Consider the following 24,907-nt stretch of genomic DNA (forward strand, 5'->3'; position numbering starts at 1 on the left):
TCTTTTCCTTGTGGCACGCGGGCTTCTTGCTCTAGTTGTGGTACGCAGGCTCAGTTGTCCCGACCTGGGATCTTAGTTTTCTGACCAGGGATCGAACCCATGTCTTCTGTGTTGGAAGGCAGATTCCTAACCACTGGACCACCAGGGAAGTCCCTGATGCTGGCTTTTTAAAAAATATTTTTAAAGTTTTTAATTTTTGGCCTCCACCTTGCTACTTGCATGGGAGATCTTAGTTCCCTGACCGGGATTTGAACCTGCATCCTCAGCAGTGAAAGTGCCCAATCCTGACCACTGGTTCACCAGGGAATTCCCAGAAGATGCTGGCTTTGAAGATGGAGGCAAGGCCAAGGAATATGGGCAGCCTCCAGAGGCTGGAAAAGGCAAGGAAACAGGATTCTTCTCTGCAGCCTCCAAAACCTTGATTTTAGCCTTGTGAACTCATTTCAGATATCTTACCTCAAAAGGACTATAAGTTAATAAATTGGTATTGTTCTAAATTACTAGTGAAAAAAGTGAAAGTGTTACTTGCTCAGTCGTGTCCGACTCTTTGCCATTCCATGGACTGTAGCCCACCAGGCTCCTCTGTCCATGGGATTCTCCAGGCAAGAATACTGGAGTGGGTTGCTATTTCCTTCTCCAGGGGTTCTTCCTAACCGAGGGATTGCACCTGGGTTTCCTGCATTGCAGGCAGTTTCTTTACTGTCTGAGCCACCAAGGAAGCCCTCTTAACTACCAAGTTTGTAGTAATTTGTTACAGCAGCAATAGGAAACTATTACACATCCCCAGGGTTAAAAGGGGCCAATATCAATCTGAAGATAGCAAAACCAAAGAAATCCTCAAAGATTAAACAAAAAAAAAAAGTGGAGAGGATGGAAATAGAGCATTTAAGTACCAAATAAATGCCACCAAATACCAAATAAATGTGTAACTACCCTGAGTTCCCTGAGGGCAGGACCTGAGCTAAATGCATAGCTTTTACATCAGTGGTCCTCAACCTTTTTGGCTCCAGGGACCTGTTTTGTGGAAGACAATTTTTCCACGGGCCAAGGGGCAGAGTGGATGGTTTCAGGATGATTCAAGTGCGTTACCTTTGTTGTGCACTTTATTTCTTGGATTACTACACGAGCTCCACCTCAGATCGTCAGGCATTAGATCACAGAGGTCGGGGACCCCTGCTTTACAGTATCCAGTGTGTGTGAGTAGAACCGGAAGATGAACTTTCTCATTCTGTCTGTGGTCCTGGGCCCTGGTTTTGATCCCTGCTGTCATTTCTTAGGTCCCAGGCAACTAAGGCAGGAGGATATGTGTTGAGTCGGGGGGTGGGGGGCCCTTGGAAATTTTTTCCTTGAGTAAACAGCAACTGATGTGACTTCCTAGAGACAGAGGTCAAGAAACGCACATACATTCTTGCCTCGCGGCTTTGGTTCTTCCATTGGCGCCTCTGAAAACCAACCCAAGTATCCATCTTTCCGGGCAGGCAGTGCTGAAGAGACAGGTGGTCGTGTGTGTCCTTCAGTCAGTCCACCAGTCGCTCCATCAGTGACGGGCTCTACTTGAGGGGGAAGCTGAAGTCTTACAGTGCAGGGCCCCCCAAGCCAGAGCTGATCAGTGAAGCTGTCCGTGAGTCCATGTGGCTTCGGATTGCTTTGCCCTGGATTCCTGAGATTCCAGATTTTGCAGTAGATTCAACTGCATTTCCTCACTACTTCCTGCCTTCCCCCTTTTCCTTTGTTTTCACCTTACAGGGCAACACGGTCAAAGACAGTGAAGAGCTGAGACTGCCTGACTTTAGTCCTGGTTCCTGTTTAACCCCTAGCTGAGTGACCTCAAGCAAACCACTTCGCCTCTCTGTGCCCATTCCCTGTCGGTGAAATGGGGGTATTAAGAGTGCTTAAGAGTTGCTATAAGGATGACGTTAGTTAATACTTATGGGGTGCTTAGAAAAGCACCTCATACGTGTTTGCTAAATATAGTAAAAACTGTGACTTCAGCAGGTAAAGAAGAGAATATTTCCAAGTATCTGGGCTGGCAATAGAGATGAAAGGTTGAACTCTGTGGGTGATAAAACCTCTTCCAATCCTGAATTTTTATGCTCCTGTGAGGATAATCAGCACTTCTTCAGATTCATACCCACACGGTTCCCATTCTCATGTCTGGAAAGTTGCTCCTATGTGGTAAGAACCAAATACTTAAAGCTTCATGCCAAGAAGTCCTGATAAAATGTTTTTTATTTGTACTATAAATGTTAACTGGTTGAGCTTCCCTGGCAGTTCAGACAATAAAGAATCTGCCTGCAATGCAGGAGACCCAGGTTCGATCCCTGGGTGAGGAAGATTCCTGGAGAAGGAAATAGCAACCCACTCCAGTATTCTTGCCTGAAGAATCCCATGGACAGAGGAGCCTGCTGGGCTACAGTCCATGGGTCTCACAGAGTCGGACACGACTGGGTGACTAGCACCTGTTAATTAGAAATTCTTTAATGAAACTTTTACCTGTTTGGATATGGGTCAGAGGAATGGTGGGTATAAGTAGTTAGGAAATAATATTAACCAATGGAAAAATAAGGAGTTGCCTGAAAGCCAAAACTGATCATTAACTGAGAAATGAGATCTCAAGATCCCAGTGTTAAGTGGGAGCCTCGTTACTAACTACCTGTGCAACTTTTTATAATCCCCTTATCTCTCTGCTTGTCTCTCATCTGTGAAATAACTGCAGCAGGTTTCTTTTGTATTTTTATTTATTTTTGGCTGTGCCATGTCTTTGTTGCTGAATAGGGGCTACTCTTTGTTGGGGTGCCAGGGCTTCTCCTTGCAAGGCTTCAGGAGCGGCACATGTGCCAACTGAGTGGCATATGGGCTCAGCTGCTCCGCAGCATGTGGGATCGTCCTGGATCAGGGATTGAACCTGTGTCCCCTGTATTGGCAGTCGGATTCTTTAACCACTGGACCACCAGGGAAGTCCCCACAGCACATTTCTTGACCCATCGATGCAAATCGAAGCAAAACAAAATCGTTCAACTGCAACTGCGACAGGACAGAGTTGATAGAAAAGTCTGTCTTAGAGAACAGAACAAGAAATGGCTTACTTTATGTGAGGATAAAAACATTTTGAAATGACTTGGATGCCTTCATCCCAGGATGGAGTCAGGAAGGCAGCTGGGATGCCTCAGCGCCTCCTTCTTGAGTGGATTTATTCCACAAGGACCATGCTTCACACCCTGTGGGCGCAGTGAGCGCCGAGTGAACGCTGATACCTGCTGTGTGCAACATGGGTGAGTGGTAGTGCATTTCCTAGCAACTCAACAGTGTACAATAACTCTGATAAATTTTTAGATTAAATATCTGATACTGTGCAACAGTAAAGAATGTTAGCTTTATTTCTATTTTATGAGACACAGAAAAAACTCAAAAAATTACCTGGTGTGTTCTGCAGCTTGAGACAGCGCCACCTAGTGGATCAGACACTGGGTGGGGGGTAATGTGCTGATGCCGTCTTTGTCAGAATACAACTTTAAGAGGACATGCTGTGGTCCATGGAGTCACAAAGAATCCGACACGACTGAGCGACTGAACTGAACTGAAATAACCTGTTTTCTTACACAGAAGCCCTGACTTGCTCTCCTCCCATCTCTCAAACAGTGGGATCACCAGTTTCTTTGCCACAGGATTCCCTCTGGGTAGCACAACCTGTGCTGAGGCCATTGATCAAAGAACAACAAATGGGGACACTGAGATGATTTCTGTTTGTATTGAAGGGACGCCCTCTAAGCTCTAAGCTCTGTCTCCAGGAAGGCTCTGAACACAAGGGGGGCCATGTTAACCACTGATTATTGCGGGTCCCCCTCCCCCCCATAGAGCTTAGCGAAACTCATTTTGTGATTTTGTGCCCTCTCAGCCTTCTATTTCTGATCCCAATCCTGTGGGTTTTCTTTCTTTTTTTCTTTAAGGGTTGGATATGACTGCTTTGAGCACAAAGATATAAAGTGATCCATCATTCACTTCACCACTGCCGGTAGTTATGGGATCTACAGAAGGCAGGCTGAGTTAAAACACCCTTTGTACAAAAGTATATTTTTGCCCTTAACACACAAGCTTGTCATTTACATTTGTGGAGGTGGGGCGGGGGGAAGACTGTGCACTACAGACATATAGCATGTACTCTATCAAAGTTCTTTTTCCAATTTGTTTTCTGGTTCTTAATTTTCATCCAGAAGGTCCTTCAAATAGTTCTCGGGTGCCAGGTTGAGACTCCCAAAGTGGAAACAGCCTAGAGCTGCCTGCCCCCACCCCCCGTTTAATGACAGATTTCACTTGGCCTGGGAACTTAGGTATAAAGTTATATCTAAGCCTAGGGATAGACATTCCTCATCAGCTTTGGAGAAAGAGCTACAAAGATGAAAGAGATGACAATAACCCAACATGGACACTTACAGTAACTAAATAAAGGAACAAAGACCTCCAAATACTGGAAGAAGAAGAATCCAGAGAGAGCCGCTGGACACACAACTGATGTTTCTAAACTCTGCCTCTAATCCCCCCATGAACCTGAACTATAGAAATGCTAGATTCAGGAAGCTGTGCCCAGGAGATCAAGGTGAAATCAGTCCTCTGGCTGCTGTTGACTGCTTTCTCGAGGCAGCGGGAAGTGATACCAAGGCCTTCATGGAGCCCCGTGGTGTGACATGCAGAGTGCTGCATAGCTAGCATCTGATAATATGTCTCCAAGTCACCACATTAAAATAATCTTTTGAACTTTGAGGGCCTTTCTTTCCCAAATGATCTTGACCTTGAGATTAAGTATTTCACATATTATCAAAAAGGACCAAGTTCTTCCATCTGTTGGACAGTAGAAGCTAAAGTACCCTTTTTCTCAAAATTCACCTACTGATGTCTTGATCAAAAACCTACACAGATCACTGTTGCTATTTCCTTTTCAAAAGAGGTGGAAAACCTGAAGTATGGGTGCTGAGAAGATGGCGATATCCCCCTTAAGCTGGTGAGAATCTCTCCTCGGGGGCAATTCTGCAATCCTGTTTCTGGAAGCCAGGACTCAACGGATTTGTCTTTGTGATGAAGAGATGATCCTCTGATCTTAAAGCAGGAAGGCTGTCAACATAAAGCTCTGAACAATTTCTGCTCACCAATGACATCAAAGTGAGGAGGAGAACAAGGTCTTGGTTTTCCTGAAGGTGGCTCAGTAAGACCGCAGTGGTTTGGCATAGATTGGCTCCAGGATGTGATAGATTAGAACCAAGAAAAGGCTTCCAAGGAAGACAGCAGTGAGGAAAGCCAGCAGGACATAGCGGCCAATGAAAAAGGCATCTACAATCTGGAGAAAGAAACATTAAAAGTGAAATTACTGTCACATCTGCACCTTGACTGTGCTCAACTGGAATCTCTGATGAGTAGGCCCAGGGTGTGTCCATATTCATAACTTCCAGTAACATCCTGCAAATGGATAAGAAAGAACCTTTTTCTCAACATGCTGAGCCAGAAACAAGATAAAGAGAAGCTTAATGAAAAGGCTTAATAAAGTACAGGGAACAAACATAGGCTTGGTATAGGAGATGCATAAACACTCTGAAGGCAGGTTCTTTCCTGTTCTGAAATGAGTTATCTGAAAGAATGAATGAGAACCTTGCTTGCTTGGTCTCAGAAAGGCTTATTTTGTGGCTGTCAACTTTTCATTATGGAGAACTTTAAACACGTATTAGTATAATAATCCCCCACAAACTCAAGATTCAAACCCCCACTCCATCAACCCATGGCCAACTCAGGAGGGGTCATTTTCAAAATGAAAATGACCAAACTTTCACCAGAGGAGTTCTGAACCCTCACATTCATAACCCAGCCTTCCAAGGGCTGGGGAAATGGCCATTTACCTGCGGTCCTGAAACACTAAGAGGAAAGGAAACTTGCCCCAGTTTGTACCGCTGGCTGCTTCGCAGCCAGTCGTACTTGAGGCCCCAGAGCTGCCGGTCTTGGCTGACAGAAGCCTGTCATTCATATTGGCTTTACCCACTTGTCTACCGTTCACTGCTGGAACTCTGCTTTCCACAGATCCAAAGGGTGCTGCCTAAGTTTGGGCAGGAAAAAGCAGTTTAATCTACAGACTTACTAGAGCAGGAACACAAACCAAGTGACCAGGGACATTGTGACTTCCCGAAGCTTTCAGAACCTAGTACCTGAAGAGATCCCCAGATACCTGCAGTGTAGTGGTTGATAGGATAATGGCTCTACAAGGTCCACATCCTGATCTCCAGAAACTCTGAATGTGTTAAACTGCATGACAAAGGAGAATTAAGGTTGTAGATGGAATTACCGTTGTTAATCCATTGACCTTAAATAGGCAGACTGTCCATTCTCTATGTCCATACCTCTGTGTCTCTATTCCTGCCCTGCAAATAGGTTCATCTGTACCATTTTTCTAGATTTCACATATATGCGTTAGTAGACGATATTTGTTTTTCTCTTTCTGACTCAGTTCACTCTGTATGACAGACTCTGGGTCCATCCTTAGTCTCTACAAATGCCTCAACTTTGTTCCTTTTTAGGGGTAATGATATTTCATAGTATTTATGTTCTTGGGGGAAGTGAAGAGTAGGACAAATTGGGAGGTTGGGATTGACATATATACACCACCATGTGTAAAACAGACAGCTAGTGGGAAGCTGCTCAGTCGCACAGGGAGTTCAGCTTGGTGCTCTGTGATGACCCAGAGGGGTGGGATGGGGGTGGGGGGGGGATATATGTGTACATATGGCTGATTCACTTCATGCCACAGCGGAATCTAACACATCATGAAGTAACTATACTCCAATAAAGAAATAAGGAGGCTGGCCTGAACTGTTTAATACAGGTGGCCCAATGTAATCACAGGGCTCCTCAGAAGAGGTTGAGGGAGGCAGGAGAGAGGGTCAGAGACACAGAGATGTGAGGATGGAGGCAGACACAGAGAGATGCTATTTTGCCATCTCTGAAGACGGAGCAAGGGGTCCACAAGCCGAAGGGTGGCCCCAGGAAGCGGAAAAGGCAAGGAAATATTTCTCCCCAGAACCTCCAGAAAGGAACATAGCCCTGCCAACCTCTTGATTTTAGCCCAACGAGGCTGATTTTGGGATTCTAGCCTGTGGAACTCTAAGATAGTAAATGTGTGTTGTAAGCCACTGATTTTACGGTAATTTGTTACAGCAGCAGTGGGAAACTAATACAGCAGAGATGCACAAAGCACCTGTCAAGTCCAAGCTCTGCTGTGATCACTGAGATCCAAGGACACCAGGGGAGAGGGCTGCTCCGGAGATTACCCCAACAGCCAACTTACAACAAAGGTCGGGTGGATGAAACGGCTCTGACATGACTTTGACCTTGGCTCCAGGACTGAACAAGTCTCTCGTGGGCTACATGTTTGCTTGTTCGACACGGTTCACTTTTTAATTAGCCAATTAGCAGGCCTTGGGTGCGGAAGGCCCAGGCCATGTATTATTGATACAGTATTGAGCTGGACCGCTTACAGGGGCTGGGACTCCAAACCTGAAAATGAGAACTCCAATCTCTGCTGGCCGCACTGATGAACAGATTTTGTTCAAAAGGCTGATCTGCTCTCCTGGTCTGAAACCAACTCACATGACGGAGGGAAGAAGAAGATGGATTGATTTCATGACAGTTTGCTCTGTGCCCTTCTTCCAATGTTCACATCCCCAGTGATTCAGAAATACCCAAACTTCATCACTTTCCCCATTTAAGACAGGAAACCGGACACCGTATTGACATGGTCAGAGTGGTTGTCAGATGCTGACCAAAAAACCCAGCATGTATGAAAACAGTGCCTTAGTTTTGTGTGGCTAAGTATTATTTCCCTTGGAATTTTCAGAATGAATTTCCTCCCTTTTGCCATGGACAGCCCTACATGGTACTAGAAAGGGGTGCCAAGTCTAGTTCAGAAGTTATAATATCGTTTTGTGTACTGTTACCCGGCGTCAAAACAGTTGCCTTTAAACTCTTGGCGATGGCCCCTGATATTCTAATGAGTCCCCAGTATGAAGACTTCAGCTTGAATCCTTGCTCAGCCTCTTTCTGTGTATGTATGACCTTCAGTAAGTTACCCTAACCCCTCCCAGCCTTAGCATCCTGACCTGTGAAATGGGACACTGACAGTACCTGTGTCATGCTACTTAGGGTTGTCCTGAGGTTTGAATGAGAGCATGTAAATAACATGCTTAGCACAGGACCGTGCACATAGTGATGCCTTAAACAGTGTTAGCTATTATTGCCATTACTGCTTTTTTGTTTACTTTTTTTTGGTGATGTGGAGCATTTTTAAAGTCTTTATTGAACTTGTTACAACATTGTTTTGATTTTTTTGGCCATGAGGCATGTCAGGTCTTAGTTACCTGACCAGGGGGATTGGACTCATATTTCTTGCATTGGAAGGTGAAGTCTTAACCACTGGACCTCCAAGGAAGTGCCACCATTACATCTTAAAAAAAATTAAAATAGCAGAAAGAAGTTGCTAGAAGGAGTAATGGGCCACAGGATGTCAAGATTGCAGAGATTATCAAGACTGTAGAGACCTGAGACCAGCCACGCATGGTAAAGGCAGAGCCCCGGTCAGGAAGGAACCAGGATGGGTGGGGTCTATGAGAGAGATGATAAAACTTCATTTAGACAGGTAGGTGCTGGGAGATCCGGTCCTGGAAACGAGGATGGAAGGAACTCCCCGAAGGCTGTTAGTGTGAAGTGCGTCTGTTGCTACATTGCCCACCCTCCACAGCAGAGTTCCTCCCTCCCCTCTGCTCTTCTCTATGGAGAATACTCCGTCCGCACCGCCAGTGGGAAAATCCAAACACATGATGAAAAAGCATGTCGATTAGCACCTGAGGGCACTGCCTAAGCGTCGCCTGGGATCTGAGTCTCCGAGCCAAGGCGACCAGGAGTGGGAGCCTGCCTGCTCGTCTCTGGCCCTGCAGTGTGAGGCGGCTTCCTGCCACACCACTCGCTCAAAAGCCAAATCCAGGCAAATAGCTGCCTGGAGGTGTTGCCAGCGGGCATTGGAAGAAGCGGGAGGAAGTTTAAAACCCACCCTGAGCCGCCCCCACACCCCATCCTGGTTTCAACTTTACAATTTTTTGAACACACTTCAGGCCTCCTGGCACTGGGGACCACGCAGAGCAGGGCAGAGGTCTAGACCAGGAGAAAGAGGACTGACAACTCAGAAGGCAAAACAAAACCCAGGTTTTTACCTTCATCTCTGCCTCGGGGGCTGGGACTTCACTGGCTCGAGGGAAGAGCAACAGAACGGTTGTGATGATCAGAGCACCGAGGAACGCAAAAATGACAGAGAACCTGTGGCCCAAAGACAAGGGGTTACAAGCACGGTTTGGTGTTCTCTCCAATCTGCTAGGCTGGGCCTGGCTTTTCCCTGGGGCCCACATTCTGTCTCAGCCCAGCACACAGGGCCCAGTGTGCTGCCCCAGCGCCACGGGAATTCAGAAACGTTTTCCCCTTCCCCCCAAAGCCCTTCTTCCCAGACAGGTACTAGCGGGATGCGTTCCTGTTATTCCTGGGAATTCCAAGTTCCTAAGAATGGGAATTGGTGGGGTTTTTAAAAATTATTTTTAATTGGAGGATAATTGCTTTATAATGCTGTGTTGGTTTCTAACATGCAACAAGGTGAATCAACTCTATGTACACATACATCCCCTCACTCTTGAGCCTCCCACCCCATCTCACCCCTCTAGGTCATTACAGAGCACGGAGCGGGGCTCCCTGTGTCATTCAGCAGGTTCCCACTGGTCAGTTCTACACATAGTAGTGTATATATGTCAATCGTACTCTGTCAGGAATAGGCAGTTTTTATTTTGACCTCTGTGTGGTCAGAGGAAAACCCGAAGTGGCCCCTCCCTGATCTCCCACTGCTGTGTTTGAAACCAGAAAACTTCAGTGAATGATGTAACTCGTTTTGTACCTACACAATCTGGCCAGGGAGTATGAGTCTACAGTGTCCTTAGGGTCAGTTTATGCCCTGATTCTTGAAGTCAACACCAGCCCAAGTCATCCACAACCCTTCAGCTTCGCGGGGCCCTGGTCTGGAGCCTCAGGGGCTGGATCCAGCACCTGCCATCAATCTCAACAATTAGGAAACATGCACACGTGTGACCCCAAGAAACTCAAGCGGCAGCGAAAGCAGAGTCTCTTTTCATCTCCTATGTCCTCATCTCCTGTATGCTGAGAGCTGACATGTACCCCCTCCCTTCTCCTCCCACCTCTGCTTCCGAGTATAAATAATACAGTCAGTGCTTATGATAAAGAGGTTAAAATGCAACTCCTTCCAACTGCCGGTAATGACAATGAGCTTCTGAATTCTAAATGTTTCATGAGCGTCAGCAATTTCGCATCTAATTGCTTTTACCTCGGCCTCGCGGCTGGAGAGAAAGCCTTACCTAGCTACCCCCGAGGCTCTGGACAGCAGGACACACAGCACCAGCACGGACACCCAGAGCAGGGCAAGGAGGAACACGCCGGCCCCCACGCCGAGCACCGTGCCAGCCATGCGGGGGCTGCAGCTGAGCGCCGGGCACCGTGCGATGAGCTGGTCCTGGTGTTATGGTACTGCTGGGCTTCTGGGTGCTCCTGGGTTTCCTAGGGGGTCAGACACAGAAAGTCTGAATTCACTCTGGGAAACTTCTGATGACTGGTGTGGGAAGAGGATTCATCAATACAGGTCTTAATAGGTCTCTCTCAGAAACTGACAGATCAAGCAGCTAAGAATAAACCCCTGACATAGGATATACAAATGGCCAATATTTATGTGAAAAGTGCTCAAGTTCATTAGTCATTCAGTTCAGTTCATTTGCTCAGTTGTGTCCGACTCTGTGACTCCATGAACCGCAGCACGCCACGCCTCCCTGTCCATCACCAACTCCCAGAGCCTACCCAATCTCATGTCCATTGAGTCAGTGATGCCATCCAACCATATCATCCTTTGTCGTCCCCTTCTCCTCCTGCCCTCAATCTTTCCCAGCATCAAGGTCTTTTCAAATGAGTAAGCTCTTGGCATCAAGCTTCAACATCAGTCCTTTCAATGAACACCCAGGACTGATCTCCTTTAGGAAGGACTGGTTGGATCTCCTTGCAGTCCAAGGGACTCTCAAGAGTCTTCTCCAACATCACAGTTCAAAAGCATCAATTCTTTGGCACTTAGCTTTCTTTATAGTCCAACTCTCACATCCATACATGACTACTGGAAAAACCATGGCCTTGACTAGACAGACCTCTGTTGGCAAAGTAATGTCTCTGCTTTAATATGCTGTCTAGGTTGGTCATAACTTTCCTGCCAAGAAGTAAGCATCTTTTAATTTCATGGCTGCAATCACCAACTACAGTGATCTTGGAGCTCAAGAAAATAAAGTCAGCCACCATTTCCACTGTTTCCCCATCTATTTGCCATGAAGTGATGGGACAAGATGCCATGATCTTAGTTTTCTGAATGTTGAGGTTTAAGTCAATTTTTTCACTCTCCTCTTTCACTTTCATCAAGAAGCTCTTTAAATCTTCTTCATTTTCTGCCATAAGGGTGGTATCATCTGCATCAGTTCAATTCAGTTGAGTCGCTCAGTTGTGTCCGACTCTTTGCGACCCCATGAATCACATCACGCCAGGCCTCCCTGTCCATCACCAACTCCCGGAGTTTACTCAAACTCATGTCCGTTGAGTTGGTGATGCCATCCAGCCATCTCATCCTCTGTTGTCCCCTTTTCCTCCCTCCCCCAATTCCTCCCAGCATCAGTCTTTTCCAATGAGTCAACTTTTCGCATGAGGTGGCCAAAGTACTGGAGTTTCAGCTTCAGCATCAGTCCTTCCAATGAACACCCAGGACTGATCTCCTTTAGGATGGACTGGTTGGCTCTCCTTGCAGTCCAAGGGACTCTCAAGAGTCCCTTTTCCAATACTACAGTTCAAAACCATCAATTTTTTGGCACTCAGCTTTCTTCACAGTCCAACTCTCACATCCATACATGACCACTGGAAAAACCATAGCCTATCTAAGGTTATTGATATTTCTCCTGGCAATCTTGATTCCAGCTTGTGTTTCATCCAGCCCAGCATTTCTCATGATGTACTCTGCATATAAGTTAAATAAGCAGGGTGACAATAAACAGCCTTGACGTACTCCTTTTCCTATCTGGAACCAGTCTGTTGTTCCATGTCCAGTTCTAACTGTTGCTTCCTGACCTGCATACAGGTTTCTCAAGAGGCAGGTCAGGTGGTCTGGTATTCCCATCTCCTTCATTAGGAAATTGCAAATAAAATACAGTACCTCTAGACACCTACCAGAATGGCTAAAAGGAAAATGATGGACAACTCCAAGTGTTGACAAAAATGTGGAGTAACTGGAAGCCTTGCACTCTGCTGGTGAGAGTGTAAGTTGTTATTAGCACTTTGGAGACTCTGGCTTTATCTAATAAAGCTGAATATGTTAACCCTAGATCCAGCTGTTCTCTTCCTGGGTGTGTCCCCAACAGACATGTCATAAGTTCATTAAAAGATGCACAAAAGTTCAGGGCAGACCTATTAGAAATAGTCACAAACTGAAATGCCCTAATACACATCAATTGAATAGATAAGGTGAGCTTTCTAGGTGGCACTAGTGTTAAAAAATCTTCCTGCTAATGCAGGAGATGCAGAAGACCCAGGTTCAATCCCTGGGTAGGGAAGATCCCCTGGAGGAGCAAATTGCAACCCACTCCAGTATTCTTGCCTGGAAAATTCCATGGACAGAGGAGCCTTGTGGGCTATAGTCCTTAGGATTGCAAAGAGTTGGTATTATAGATACAATTTATTCATTCATACAATGGAAGAGTAAATAGAAGCAAGAATGAACAGACTACAACTATACCCAGCAATGTGGTAAGTTTTGCAAATATTAAGTGTAAAAAGCTAGAGGCAAAAGAGTTCACACTGTGTAGTAACGTGTATAATGTTCAAAAACAGCTCAAACTAATTTGGGGGTTGGAAGTCAGGAGTGTGGTTGCCTTGTAGAAAGAAGTGACTAAAGGGGCTTCTGGGGTGCTTATGAAATTTTGTTTCTTCAGCTGGGTGTGGGTTACACAGCTTTGTTAATTCTGTTAAACTGTATCTAGCTGTACACTTCTGATTTGCATATTTTTCATTATGTGTCTTACACTTTTACTTTTACAAAAAAGTTTACTTCAAAGAAAGTCTGAAGAGACATACCAGACAAATGTAATATATGGGCCTTGTTTGGTTCCTGACTCAAACAAACCCGCTATCCAAAACCTTTTATGAGGTGACTGGAGAAATTTGAACAGTATCTGGGTATTTGACGATGTTAGAGAATCACTGTTTATTTTTTAAGTGAAAAATAATGTTTTTTTTTTAATGTGATGATGTGGTTATATTACTAAAAGATTACTTTTAATATACAAATACACAAACACACACAACACAAATAACAGAAAATGATGTCTAGGAATTTTATAATCATCTAGGACAGAGGAGAAAGGGGTCAATATAAAACAAGGCTAGTCATGAATTCACTGTTGAAGCTGGAGTGGTGAATATATGAATTTTCCTATACTATGTTCTATACTTTTGAATATATTTGCAACTTTTGCAATAAAAGGGTTGTGTGTATGAATAAGTATATATGGGTAAGTAGGAATAAATCCAACAAAAGATGTGAAGATTTTTATGGCAAAAAGTATAAAACTTTATTCAAAGATATATATATATATATATATATATATATATATATTTTTTTTTTTAAAGGCCTGAATAGAGAAATAACCCATGTTCCTGAGTGGATGGGATGGTTTAATATTCAAAGAACTCAATTTTCCTTAAATTATCAGCTCAATGCAATTCTAACCAAAATCTCAAAATAGTTTTTTGTGGAACTTGAAAACCAATCCTAAATTCAGATACAAGAGCAAAAGCCCAAGAATAGCGAAAACAATTTTGGGAACTAGGATGGAAAACTTGCCTTTCATGTTACCAACTGCTGCAAGACACATTATAGAACCACGGTAATTAAAACAGTGTGATAGTGGCATAAAGACACATGGGCCAGTGGAACAAAACAGAAAGCCCAGAAGCAGAGCCACGCATTTAGAAGAACTTTGCACAGGACAGAGTTGGCTTTATAGTCAACAGGTAGAGGATTTCATATACAGTGTTGGGATAAGTGATTATCCAATCAGAAAATAATAAAACCAGATCTCCGCTTTATATCATACGCAGAAGCCAATTTTAAATGGAAAGTTACTCGTAATAAAACAGCATATGTTTAAATATACAAACGTTCAGGCTGACTACACTAGAATACATAATGAAGGACCGCACTCAGATGCTCACACCTAAACTTAGAATCGGCATGAATGCAAAAGCTACAAATGCAGGCTGATGCAGGTGTGTTTTACGGCAACTCAAATACCACGGGCTGGGCTGCCTTCAGTTGCGGGGTTTTCTACAGTGATGAACGACTGTTAAGAGTTCCAAACTACAAATAAGTATAATTTCCCCCTGATTTACATTAGAGTTGCATTCCTGGAAATTTTACTATGTTCAACTGTGCCAAAAGATACATTATGCTTATACAAAAAATGGAGTTAGATTCTGGGTTCATATTAGAAATGAGTATCCTGTGAGACACTTGGGATGTTGTGCAGGATGAAAAACAATTCTTCACGGTGAGGGGCTGTCCAGTGTATCACGGGACTTCCAGTAGCCCCAGTCCTGCTCTGTAAACCCCAGGAGTGCCTCCAAAATTACACTAATAAACCAAAGGTGCCCTCACAAACTCCAAAATGACCAAAGGGGCAATGCCACCCCCTTAAAGAACCAGGTGGAGGTTTAGTCGCCAAGTCAAATTTGACTCTTGCAATCCAATGGACTGTAGCCTGCCAGGCTCCTCTGTCCATGGGATTCTCTAGGCAAGAACTGGAGTGGATTGCCATTTCCTTCTTCGGGGGATCCTCCCGACCCAGGGATCGAACCCGGGTCTCCTGCATTACAGGCAGAGTCTTTTCCAACTGAGCTATAAGGGAAGCCCAAGCCTAGATAAATAAACTCTGGCATAAAGAGATGTGAACAAGGGTGTTCATGATAGCAAAACATCTGAGAAAATCTAAATGTCCATTAGTAAGGGGTTGAGTATTATATACTCATGACTACTTAAAACGAATGAACTTGAGCTAGCTGTACTGACATGAATGTATCTACTGGGTTGGCCAAAAAGTGTGTTCCATAATACCTTACGGAAAAACCCAAATGATCTTTTTGGTCAACCCAATAAAAAACAATAGAGTCTAAAAGCAAGTTGCAGAATGAGGCCCACAGTACTATACTATTTGTATCTTTAAAATTAAAAAAATACCTAAATCATTATATATTTATGAGATACACATATACAGTAAACATAAAAGCATGGGCATAAGTGGTGCAAAACAATTTCAGGAGATTGTATGTCTCTGGGGAGGGAGGAAGGAAGGAGAATGGGGCCAGGAAAGAGAACAAAGGGATCTGAACTAAATCTGTGATGGTTTATTTCTTGAAAATAAAAAAACTTAAGCAGATGAGTGGAAAAAGTTAATGTTTATTAATCTAGTTGTTTGTGAATGGGTCTTTGTTATAATTTCCAGGGCAATATTCAGTATTTTTGAAATTTTTGAGATAAATATTAATTTTTAAAAAGGTAATTGGTAGCAGGGTACATATGAGCTGAGATCAGAGAACAGAGACTAGTGACCAGTTAGGAGACTACTGCAATTCTCCAGATAAGAGATGAGGCAGGTCTGGGCTTCATCTTAGCTGTGGAAATGGGAAGGGGCTCAGGAAGGTGGCATTAGAGGTGACTCAGGTTTCCTGCTTGGTTGACCGAACTGATGGTACTGCCTTTAGCAAGATAACTAGTTAAGTGTAGTTGCTGCTGTTTGGGATATTACGCAAGTTACCTGTAAGACTTGTACCAACTCTAACACCTAGAATACAGGGCAAATGGTAGTTGAAGCTGGTTTTGCCCTTCACTCCTCCAGAGAAACATGAAAGTTCATGAGACATTGGGTTCTGTACATGGTACAGCTTAAAGGTTTGAGATGAATATCCCCAACCTCTTATAAGAATGAAGTTTGTCACTTTATAACCAAACCATACATTTTCTTAATAAGCATAGAAAGGAAGGGCTGGATAAAGTACAGAATGTTTTTGTGGGGAAAGAGTGAACAACTACTCATTTTATCTTGTTAACTGAGCATGGGCACAATGCTTGTGATTATTTCTCTAATTGGAATAGCTAAATTACTGAGTAAAACTTGATAAAAAATAAAATAAAAAGAATTCTCCAGGCAAGAATACAGGAGTGGGTTGTCATTTCCTTCTCCAAGGGATTTTCCCAACCCACTGATCAAACTGGTGCCTCCTGTGTCTCCTGCATTGGCAGGTGGATTCTTTACCACTGTGCCATCTGGGAAGCCTTTTATTTAATATACAAGGCTTTTTCAACCCTCTTTTGAGAATTGGGCTTCCCTGGTGGTTAGCCATCTTCCTCAGATGGTAAAAAAAAAATGCCTGCAGTGCAGAAGACCCAGGTTCGATCCCTGGGTTGAGAAGATTCCCTGGGGAAGGGAACAGCTACCCATTCCAGTATTCCTGCCTGGAGAATTCCATGGACAGAGGAGCCTGAGAGCTACAGTCCATGAGGTTGCAAAGAGTCAGACATGACTTAGTGACAGAGCACGCAGGCACTATGGAAGACAGTATGGAGATTCCTCAAAAAATTAAGAATACAACTACCAAAAAACCCAGCTACCCCATTTCTGGGCATTTATCCAAAGAACATGAAAACACCAATTTGAGAAGATATATGTGACTCTGTGTTCACCAAAGCATTATTTACAATATCTAAAATATGGAAACAAACCCTATATGCAAAACAGAAAAAGAGACTCAGATGTATAGAACAGACTTGTGGACTCTGGGAGAAGGCGAGGGTGGGATGTTTCAAGAGAACAGCATTGAAACATGTATATTACCTAGGGTGAAACAGATCACCAGCCCAGGTTGGGTACACGAGACAAGTGCTCGGGCCTGGTGCACTGGGAAGACCCAGAGGGATCGGGTGGAGAGGGAGGTGGGAGGGGGGACTGGGATGGGGAATACATGTAAATCCATGGCTAATTCATTTCAATGTATGACAAAAACTACTGTAATGATGTAAAGTAATTAGCCTCCAACTAATAAAAATAAATGGAAAAAAAAAATAAAAAAATAAAATAAAAAAAATAAAATAAAATATGGAAACAACTCCAGTGCCTTTCAACAGGTGAATGGATAAACAAGTTGGGTGTATGTATATATACAGATGAAGTGGAAGTGTTAGTCACTCAATTGTGTCCAACTCTTTGGGACCCTGTGGACTATAGCCCTCTAGGTTCTTCTGTCCATGGAATTCTCCAGGCAAGAATATTGGAGTGGGAAGCCATTTCTTTCTCCAGGGGATCTTCCGAACCCAGGGATAAAACCCCAGTCTCCTGCATTACGGGCAGGTTCTTTACCATTTGAGCCACCAATATATATACATATATAAAATGGAACACTATTGAACCATTAAAAAAGATGAAATCTTGCCATGCCAACATGGATAGCTCTTATGGTTATTATGCTAAATGAAGTAAGTGGAGAAAGACAAATACCACATAATTTCACTCATACTAGGAATAAGCCAACAAAAATGAACAAAGCAAACCAAAACAAGAGGGAGATCCAGAGAACAGAGCAGTGGTTATCAGAGGAGAATGTGGGGGAGGGTACAAAATGGCTAAAGGGGATCAACTGTAGGGTGACTGATAGAGACTAAATTTTTGGTGGTGAGCACACCGTAGGGCATATAGAGGCGGAAATACAATGTTGTACACATGAAACATACAATGTTATAAACCAATGTTACCTCAAAAAAAAGTAAGTCTTAAAGAAAAACGAAAAGAATGGAGAGAACTATTTTCTGGAGGGTTCCTTTTTCCTTTATAGCTGTTCCAAGTCTTCAAAAATAATTGGGTGGGAGAGGGTGAACTTTCACACTTTTTCCTACTTTAAACACTTCAACATGGTTTGAAGTTTAAAATATTAGGATAATGCCTCTACTCTTGTAATGATACCAAATGCAAGTCTGGGAAAAATCAATTGCCATACTACCAAAATGCCACCGATATGGCACCATCTCTTCACACGATGATAGAAAAGGAAGATCAGTGGATCCAGATTACATCCTTCCACCCTTTTTCCTGGGTGCTGTGGTGATTTGAAAGTGGGCAACGACAGCCTGTCTGTCATCCACACCACCCGCGGGCCCGCAGCTGGCAGCCCTACAGTGCTGGAGAGTGAACAATTTCCCTGCCCGGTCGCTGATTCAAACTGGCAACAGGAAAACAGTGTCCCCCAGTTCTCATCTTCAGAATGTTCGCCCGGCCACTTCCCAGTAGTTGGGAGAGAAATTAAGGTTTTGATCACAAGATTTCCCCCAATTCAGTATTTACTGGCCGCCGGACCTCGGGTGCAGAACAGTGGTGATGGTAGTATGACCGGTCCCTGCCCCGCCATCGCCCCCAGCCTCATTCCAGTCCCCCGTCAGCCACAATCCCCTGCCATTCACTCTCCTCTCTTCAGCCGCCCCTATTTTCCTCACCTCCACCCCGCTCACCTGGTTTCGCATCTCCCAGGTCCCCCACTCACTCCTCTCAGTCCAGCCAGTTTCAGCCGACCGGGGCTTGGGTCTACTCAGGACGAATCACAAGTGGGCTTTCATCTAGGAGATTCTGGATTGGCTAATCAGCGCCACTCTTTTAACTCCCGAGTTTCCTCTCATTTGCTTACGCCGCCGAGGCTCCAGGCAACACGGAGCGTGGTGGGTGGGCACGTCGCCCTCCGTTACGCACTCTGATTGGTCGGTGGCTGCGGGTCCTGGGACAGGCTTCAAGTTCTATTGAATAGAGGCCGTCCTTGCCCCCCGCGCCCGCCCCATCCCGTTGTCAATCACACCATCTCTTAGGTAACCCACGGGACCATTGGTCAGTCCCGCCGGAGGGCTGGTCGTTGGACGGAAGAGAACTGCTTTTAATGCCTTCCGCGCTGTTACCATGGAGACAGCACAGCCGGTGTGAGGCCCAGAGTCCAGGCAACCCGTTAGCGCCTGTTTCGGAATCTAGTGGGTATCACAGTTCAAGTCCTACTGGCTGCGTGGGCCAAAGGACTTGGGATCAAGTCAAATTAGGCCTCAGAGAGTGGGTCAGACCCAGTCATTAAGGGATCCCTGAGAACCATCTTGGAGAAAACCAAGTCCCTAAGGCACTGATTCTGTAATAACGTCACGTTTTCATTTGTCCTCACCTCGCTTTATTGTATTTGGCATTATTCTAATGTTAGCCTTAGGACTTACACTATAGCAAGGATCATCCTACTACTCATGGGGCAGACTGGGGAAGAGGAGTCAGGGTCAAATCAAATCTTCTGTAGCTACACCTCCGGACATTTGGGAATGGAGATGTGGTCCATGCTTTTAGCAAACTGCTCTTGCCTAACTGCAAACCAAAACTTTTCATGATTTTATCCTGAGGTTATAGTCTGTAGACTAAAAGATCCTTAAATCAGGCCAACCAAAGGAAATAAGACAAAGAATGCATGTTACACTGCTGAATCAGGAAGCGTGGACGGACAAAAAAATGTACCAAATAGGACAGCTGCACTATTCTAACCTTTGACCTTACACAAAAATCTGAAGCATCTTAAAGCAAACTATTCAGTCCTGGAACACTCAGTCTCTGATTTAGGGCGTTCAGCTCCCCAACCACAACTTTATGAGTGAAATGGAAGAAGATAGTTGAATTCCATTGAAAGTACATCTCACATTTATTCTGCTCTCAAGGTTTCATTTGCAGTCATGTGTACTGATTGATGGTTTCTTTTGTGTTTAACAACTTATGTTTATTTGGCCCAATGAGGAGTTCTGTGGTTAAGAAAGCCATTATTTTGATAATTCATTTCCTTGGAATTGTTTGTTAACTGTAGCTAAGCACTAGAGACTTTGAGGATACAGAAGAAATACGATGTGTGACTCCTGCCTTAATAGCTTGTGGTTTGTTAATGTCATCTGTGTATGAAACAATTAGGAAACACTCTAAAGCAAGATATGAGAAATGCCAAATTTTATTTATAGTTAATTTCTCCAAAAGATAGTAATACTACTATACTAATATTAATAATAATATTACATATCTACAGGAGCTTTGCAGCTTTTAGAGCACTCCTTTGGTTGTTTCAGCAGTCCTCAACTTTGTGGTACCAGGGACTGGTTTCGTGGAAGACAATATTTCCATGGACTGGGTCGGGCAGTGGCTGGGGATGGTTTCGAGATGATTCAAGCACATTACATTTATTGTGTGCATTATTTCTATTAGTATTGCATCAGCTCAACCTCCAATCATCAGCCATTAAATCCTGGAGGCTGTGGACTCCTGACTTGTATTATTTGGGGAAAATATTGCTTTGGCTGGAGTTCTTGGGGGTCTTCACAGTACAGCTAGAACTAATGCTGGGCCCTGGTATATAGGTAGGAATGGGAAACATGGAATAAAGATGGAAGGGGATCCAAGAAGAGAAAATAGTTTCAACAAAGAGGCCAAGACAAGATTGAGGGCAGAGATGCGGGGAATAAGGTGGAGACAGGCCTCAGCCAGAGTGGAGACAAATAATGGACAATAACATTGTGAAGACCAGCTGTTGAGGACGGGTCTGGGCTTTTAATATTTTGGAGGAAAGTGTTCAGAAGCTTGAAACTGGGAACGTTAACCTCTTTACACTTCTAGTGACCAACTGACTTTGGTTAAATTGAAAATTAAGAACAGGGCATGACTGATGAGGCACTCCCAACTTCTTACACCTTCCTGGATGCAAATAACCTTTTAGGTTTTCTCTCTCATAAGAAGGGGCTCTCCCCCCAAACCTATCTCCATCTCCCCTCTTCACTGGAAGCACGTAGTAGTTGTTTTATTAAATGTTCACATCCTACCCTCTCACTGAAATTGAGAGAGGTGCTATCACTGTACTATTCCATCTTTTGCCATCTCTTAATTGAAGTTCACTCTAAAGAAGGGTGATTATTTGACCATCCAATCTTTCTCTTTTTAAAAATCATCTTCTGTATATCAGGCGTCATATAGTAGTACTCCACAGCTCTGCTATATATCTGTCACTTACCTTGTACTTGTAGTGTATACATCGATGCCACATGTGTATGCATATAATTTGTGTAATTACCAAGTCCAAGCAAGAACAATAACCAGTGTCTAATTTCCTCTCTCTCAAATGTGTAAAATCACTCAATATGCTACCTGATAGAGAAATAGGGTAGCAAAAAGGATTCTTTAGGGTTACTGAGTATAAGGAATGATTTCAAGAGAAGACATACATTTTTCTTATTCATATTATGGTTATCAAAACTTTGCCTGCCAGACAGCCTTAAATTTCTTGTATATATTTTCTCATGTGTTGTGATAATTTTAGCATTTCCATAGGTCTGAAAATGTACTCAAAACTTCAATAATTGTTGATTATTCACTGAGATTCAAAAGTTACCATTATCCTATTCTGCTAGTTGGGACATTGGGTTAGGAAAAAAAAAAAACCTTTCCAGTACTACTGTCAGTAGTTGAACCTGAGTTACTGGCCTTCCAGTGTTACCCTGAATCACCAGTGTGATTTTTCAGATCATAATATTTACCTATTGCCATAGACCAGGAGTCAGCAAACTATGTCCTGTAGGTCTAAACTTTCCTGTCATCTATTTTTTGTATGACCTGCAAGCTAAGAATGATTTTTACATTTTTAAATGTTTGGGAAAAAAAAGGACAAAAATATGAAAGTTTTGACATTCAAATCTCAGTGTCCATTGGTAAAGTATTACTGGAGCACAGACATGCTCTTACATTTAGTTGTTGTCCATAGCTGTTTTCATTTACAACGGAGTTGAGCAGTTAATGCAGAGGCTGTTGAGCCCACAAGACTGGAATATTTACTGTTGGGCCCTTAGAAAAAGTTTTGATTCTTACTATCTTAAAGATCTCTAATGAATCCCTTTCCATGGAATGTTGGAACTGAAACAGACTTTGAAAGTCTTACATTAATAAAAATAAGTTCCTTCTTCCTAAAAACACACAGTCAAGTTGACAGAACCAGTATTATTAATAGAACTGTGGTTTCATTGGTCTAAGTTTTTTTTTTTTTTAATTTCATTAGTGTTGTGTCTTTTCTCATGTGATGCTTATCTTAGGATGGGAGTGATTTCTATAGTCTGGAGACAAGAAGCGTTCAAAAACTTTCCTAATTTTGTTCTCTTGTCTCATCAAAGAAATATAGTGCACCACAATCAATTTATGGATAACTGGACTTTCATTATTTCAGCCAATATGAGCTGTCTTCTGTCTTCCATGTTTCTCATTTCTCAAAAAGTATATGCTGCTGCTGCTGCTAAGTCACTTCAGTCGTGTCCGACTCTGTGCAACCCCATAGACGGCAGCCCACCAGGCTCCTCAGTCCCTGGGATTCTCCAGGCAAGAACACTGAAGTGGGTTGCCATTTCCTTCTCCAATGCATGAAAGTGAAAAGTGAAAGTGAAATCGCTCAGTCGTGTCCAACTCTTTGTGACCCCAAGAACTGCAGCCCACCAGGCCCCTTTGTCCATGGGTTTTTCCAGGCAAGAGTACTGGAGTGGGTTGTCATTGCCTTCTCTGCAAAAAGTGTATGGCCATCATGAAAAACTTTCTCACTTTTATATTTAAAAAGAAAAAAAAAACCAACAACAACTTTCTCTTTCACAAAGGAATTCAGAGATGGCTGACTTTCTATTCCAGTCTAGGTTCTTAAGGGAGATGAAGACAGCTAGAAAGGCATAGGACACAGTTTTTGCCCTGGAGTCCATGGATGGACCACATGTGTGGAGAGGGGCAGGAGGTGTCCACAAACCCATCAAAGGGTGAGGTTTAGTGTATATGTGCATATGTGGGCTTTTCTAGGGAGTACTATTCTTAGCTTTCATAAGATGTTAAGAGTTCATAACCCCAAGAAGATTTGGAATTTTAGATATATATAAGGGGATGTGTTCTGGGGAGAAAGCTACTCAGATGCGTGGTTGGGGAGACTTGCTCTAGGTTCTCAGGTCTGTAAGACCTTAGACGGTATGAGGGAAGAGCTGTTTGCTCACTAACATCAGCTCACCCAAGTTGTGTGTGTGTGTGTGCCCGTGTGTTTTACCTTTTCTGTCACTTATAAAGGTGATAAAAATTCATCAGATTCGCATAACGGTTGGACTCAGAGGGAGATGAAATCCTAGTATAATTCTCTCCAAAGAGCGTTCTGATTAATAGAAACTGCAGAGGAACTAATTTTATGAAAATAGCAAACGGGATTTTTTCAGCTGAAGCAAACCGGGAGAGCGGGTGCTGATGCCGAGCGGAAGATGCAAACAGCCCCATTGTGGAGCTGACAGCTCCAATCTGGCCGTTTATTTATTAAATGTCTTTCCGCTGTAAATTATTAAGCCTGGATTCTGGGAGATGAGGGAGCTGACAGGATAAGACAATAGAACGGAAAGCAAACCTGGCTGGCTTGCTTCAGAATTATTGCAGCATTGTGTCTTGTAAAAGCCCCTGTCTTCCTGGGTTTGGAGAAGGGGGAAGAACTCCTCTTTGATGGGACTCAGACGTGGATGAGACATGCAGCATGCTGTTTATTTCTGATTTTTGTTTGCCAGTTCTTACAAGCCAGAATGTTTTTCAGAGATTTCAACCTGTTGGCTCAACAGCTGGGAGTCAGGCATTTTGTCTATTCTCTGCAAGAAGCTGTTTCGCCCAAATTAGGAAGAACTTGGTCAGCTTTACCATTAAGTATCAAATGAAATATTTTAGGGTCCTCAACCGTGAGAAGACTGGATTCACTTGGCTTATTTGATAGTTGGAAAGATTTCTCATGCTGGGAAGATGTTCTAGGGTCTAATTCTGAAAAAGAGGAAAAGGCTGATGACAGAGAGGGAATTGAACGTTGATTATGCTCATCATTGCTTGAAAAACTAGAGTTCTGGTCAATGGGGACTGGCTGGTTTATGTGACCTTGGGCTTTATTTTTACACCTCTGTTTTCTGAATAGTGTAACAGAGGGTGTGTGTGCATGCCTGCTAAGTCTCTTCAATTGTGTCTGACTCTTTGTGACCCCACGGACTGTAGCTCGCCAGGCTCCTCTGTCCATGGGATTCTCTAGGCAAGAATATTAGAGTGAATTGCCGCGCCCTCCTCCAGGAAATCTGCCGAACCCAGGGACCAAACTTGCATCTCCTGCATGGCAGGTGGATTCTTTACCACTGAGCCACCTGGGAAGCCTGTGTATATATGTGTGTGTGTGTAAATATATATATATATATACTCTTTCATAAATCTCTTATAGATATTTATCTGGTTCTCTGGTCTCTGCTTGAATATATTCAGGATTAAGGAGCTCTCAACCTCCCAAAGCTGCCCATTTCATTGTTGGATGGCTATAAACCTGAGAAAGTTCTTAAATTGGGTCAAACCGCACCCTCATATTTCCTACTCATTCTGTTTAAGCTTTGCCATTTGTAGCAACACATAAAAGGCCACTTGAAAAAATATTTGAAGATACAATGAAACCTTCCTTCCCTTTTCAGTTTTCCAAGTTAAGTACACACAGAGCTCCCTCATTCTTTGTTTATTTCATTGATTCTGGACTCCCTTCCCCTCCCAGTCACACCTATTTGGATGAACTGTGGTTTATTAAAGCACCTTTCAGAATCTGGCACTAGAATTGCTCATAATACTTCAAATAAACCCTA

The 24,907-nt window shown here is 43.5% G+C and overlaps 1 protein-coding gene across 1 annotated transcript; it reads right to left on the reverse strand.

The window, feature by feature from the left end:
* Positions 1-3,354: 3,354 nt before the first annotated feature.
* On the reverse strand, positions 3,355-18,824 carry TMEM218 (transmembrane protein 218). Its single transcript, XM_020894953.2, has 4 exons — positions 18,713-18,824; positions 10,440-10,638; positions 9,240-9,342; positions 3,355-5,329 (listed from the first exon to the last, which is right to left on the reverse strand). The coding sequence occupies exons 2-4, from the start codon at positions 10,547-10,549 to the stop codon at positions 5,195-5,197; spliced, it is 348 nt and encodes a 115-aa protein (XP_020750612.2). The 5' UTR covers positions 10,550-10,638; positions 18,713-18,824; the 3' UTR covers positions 3,355-5,194.
* Positions 18,825-24,907: the final 6,083 nt, after the last annotated feature.

Source organism: Odocoileus virginianus, chromosome 28 (assembly GCF_023699985.2).
Source record: "Odocoileus virginianus isolate 20LAN1187 ecotype Illinois chromosome 28, Ovbor_1.2, whole genome shotgun sequence".
NCBI classification, from domain to species: Eukaryota; Metazoa; Chordata; class Mammalia; order Artiodactyla; family Cervidae; genus Odocoileus; species Odocoileus virginianus.

Excerpts from the sequence above, each read along its gene's own strand:
- TMEM218 (XM_020894953.2), bottom strand. The coding sequence starts at position 10,549 with ATGGCTGGCACGGTGCTCGGCGTGGGGGCCGGCGTGTTCCTCCTTGCC. Across the intron at positions 9,343-10,439 it reads AGAGCCTCGGGGGTAGCTAG|GTTCTCTGTCATTTTTGCGT; the intron begins GTAAGGCTTTCT and ends TTTGGGCCACAG. Across the intron at positions 5,330-9,239 it reads CCCCCGAGGCAGAGATGAAG|ATTGTAGATGCCTTTTTCAT; the intron begins GTAAAAACCTGG and ends TTCTTTCTCCAG.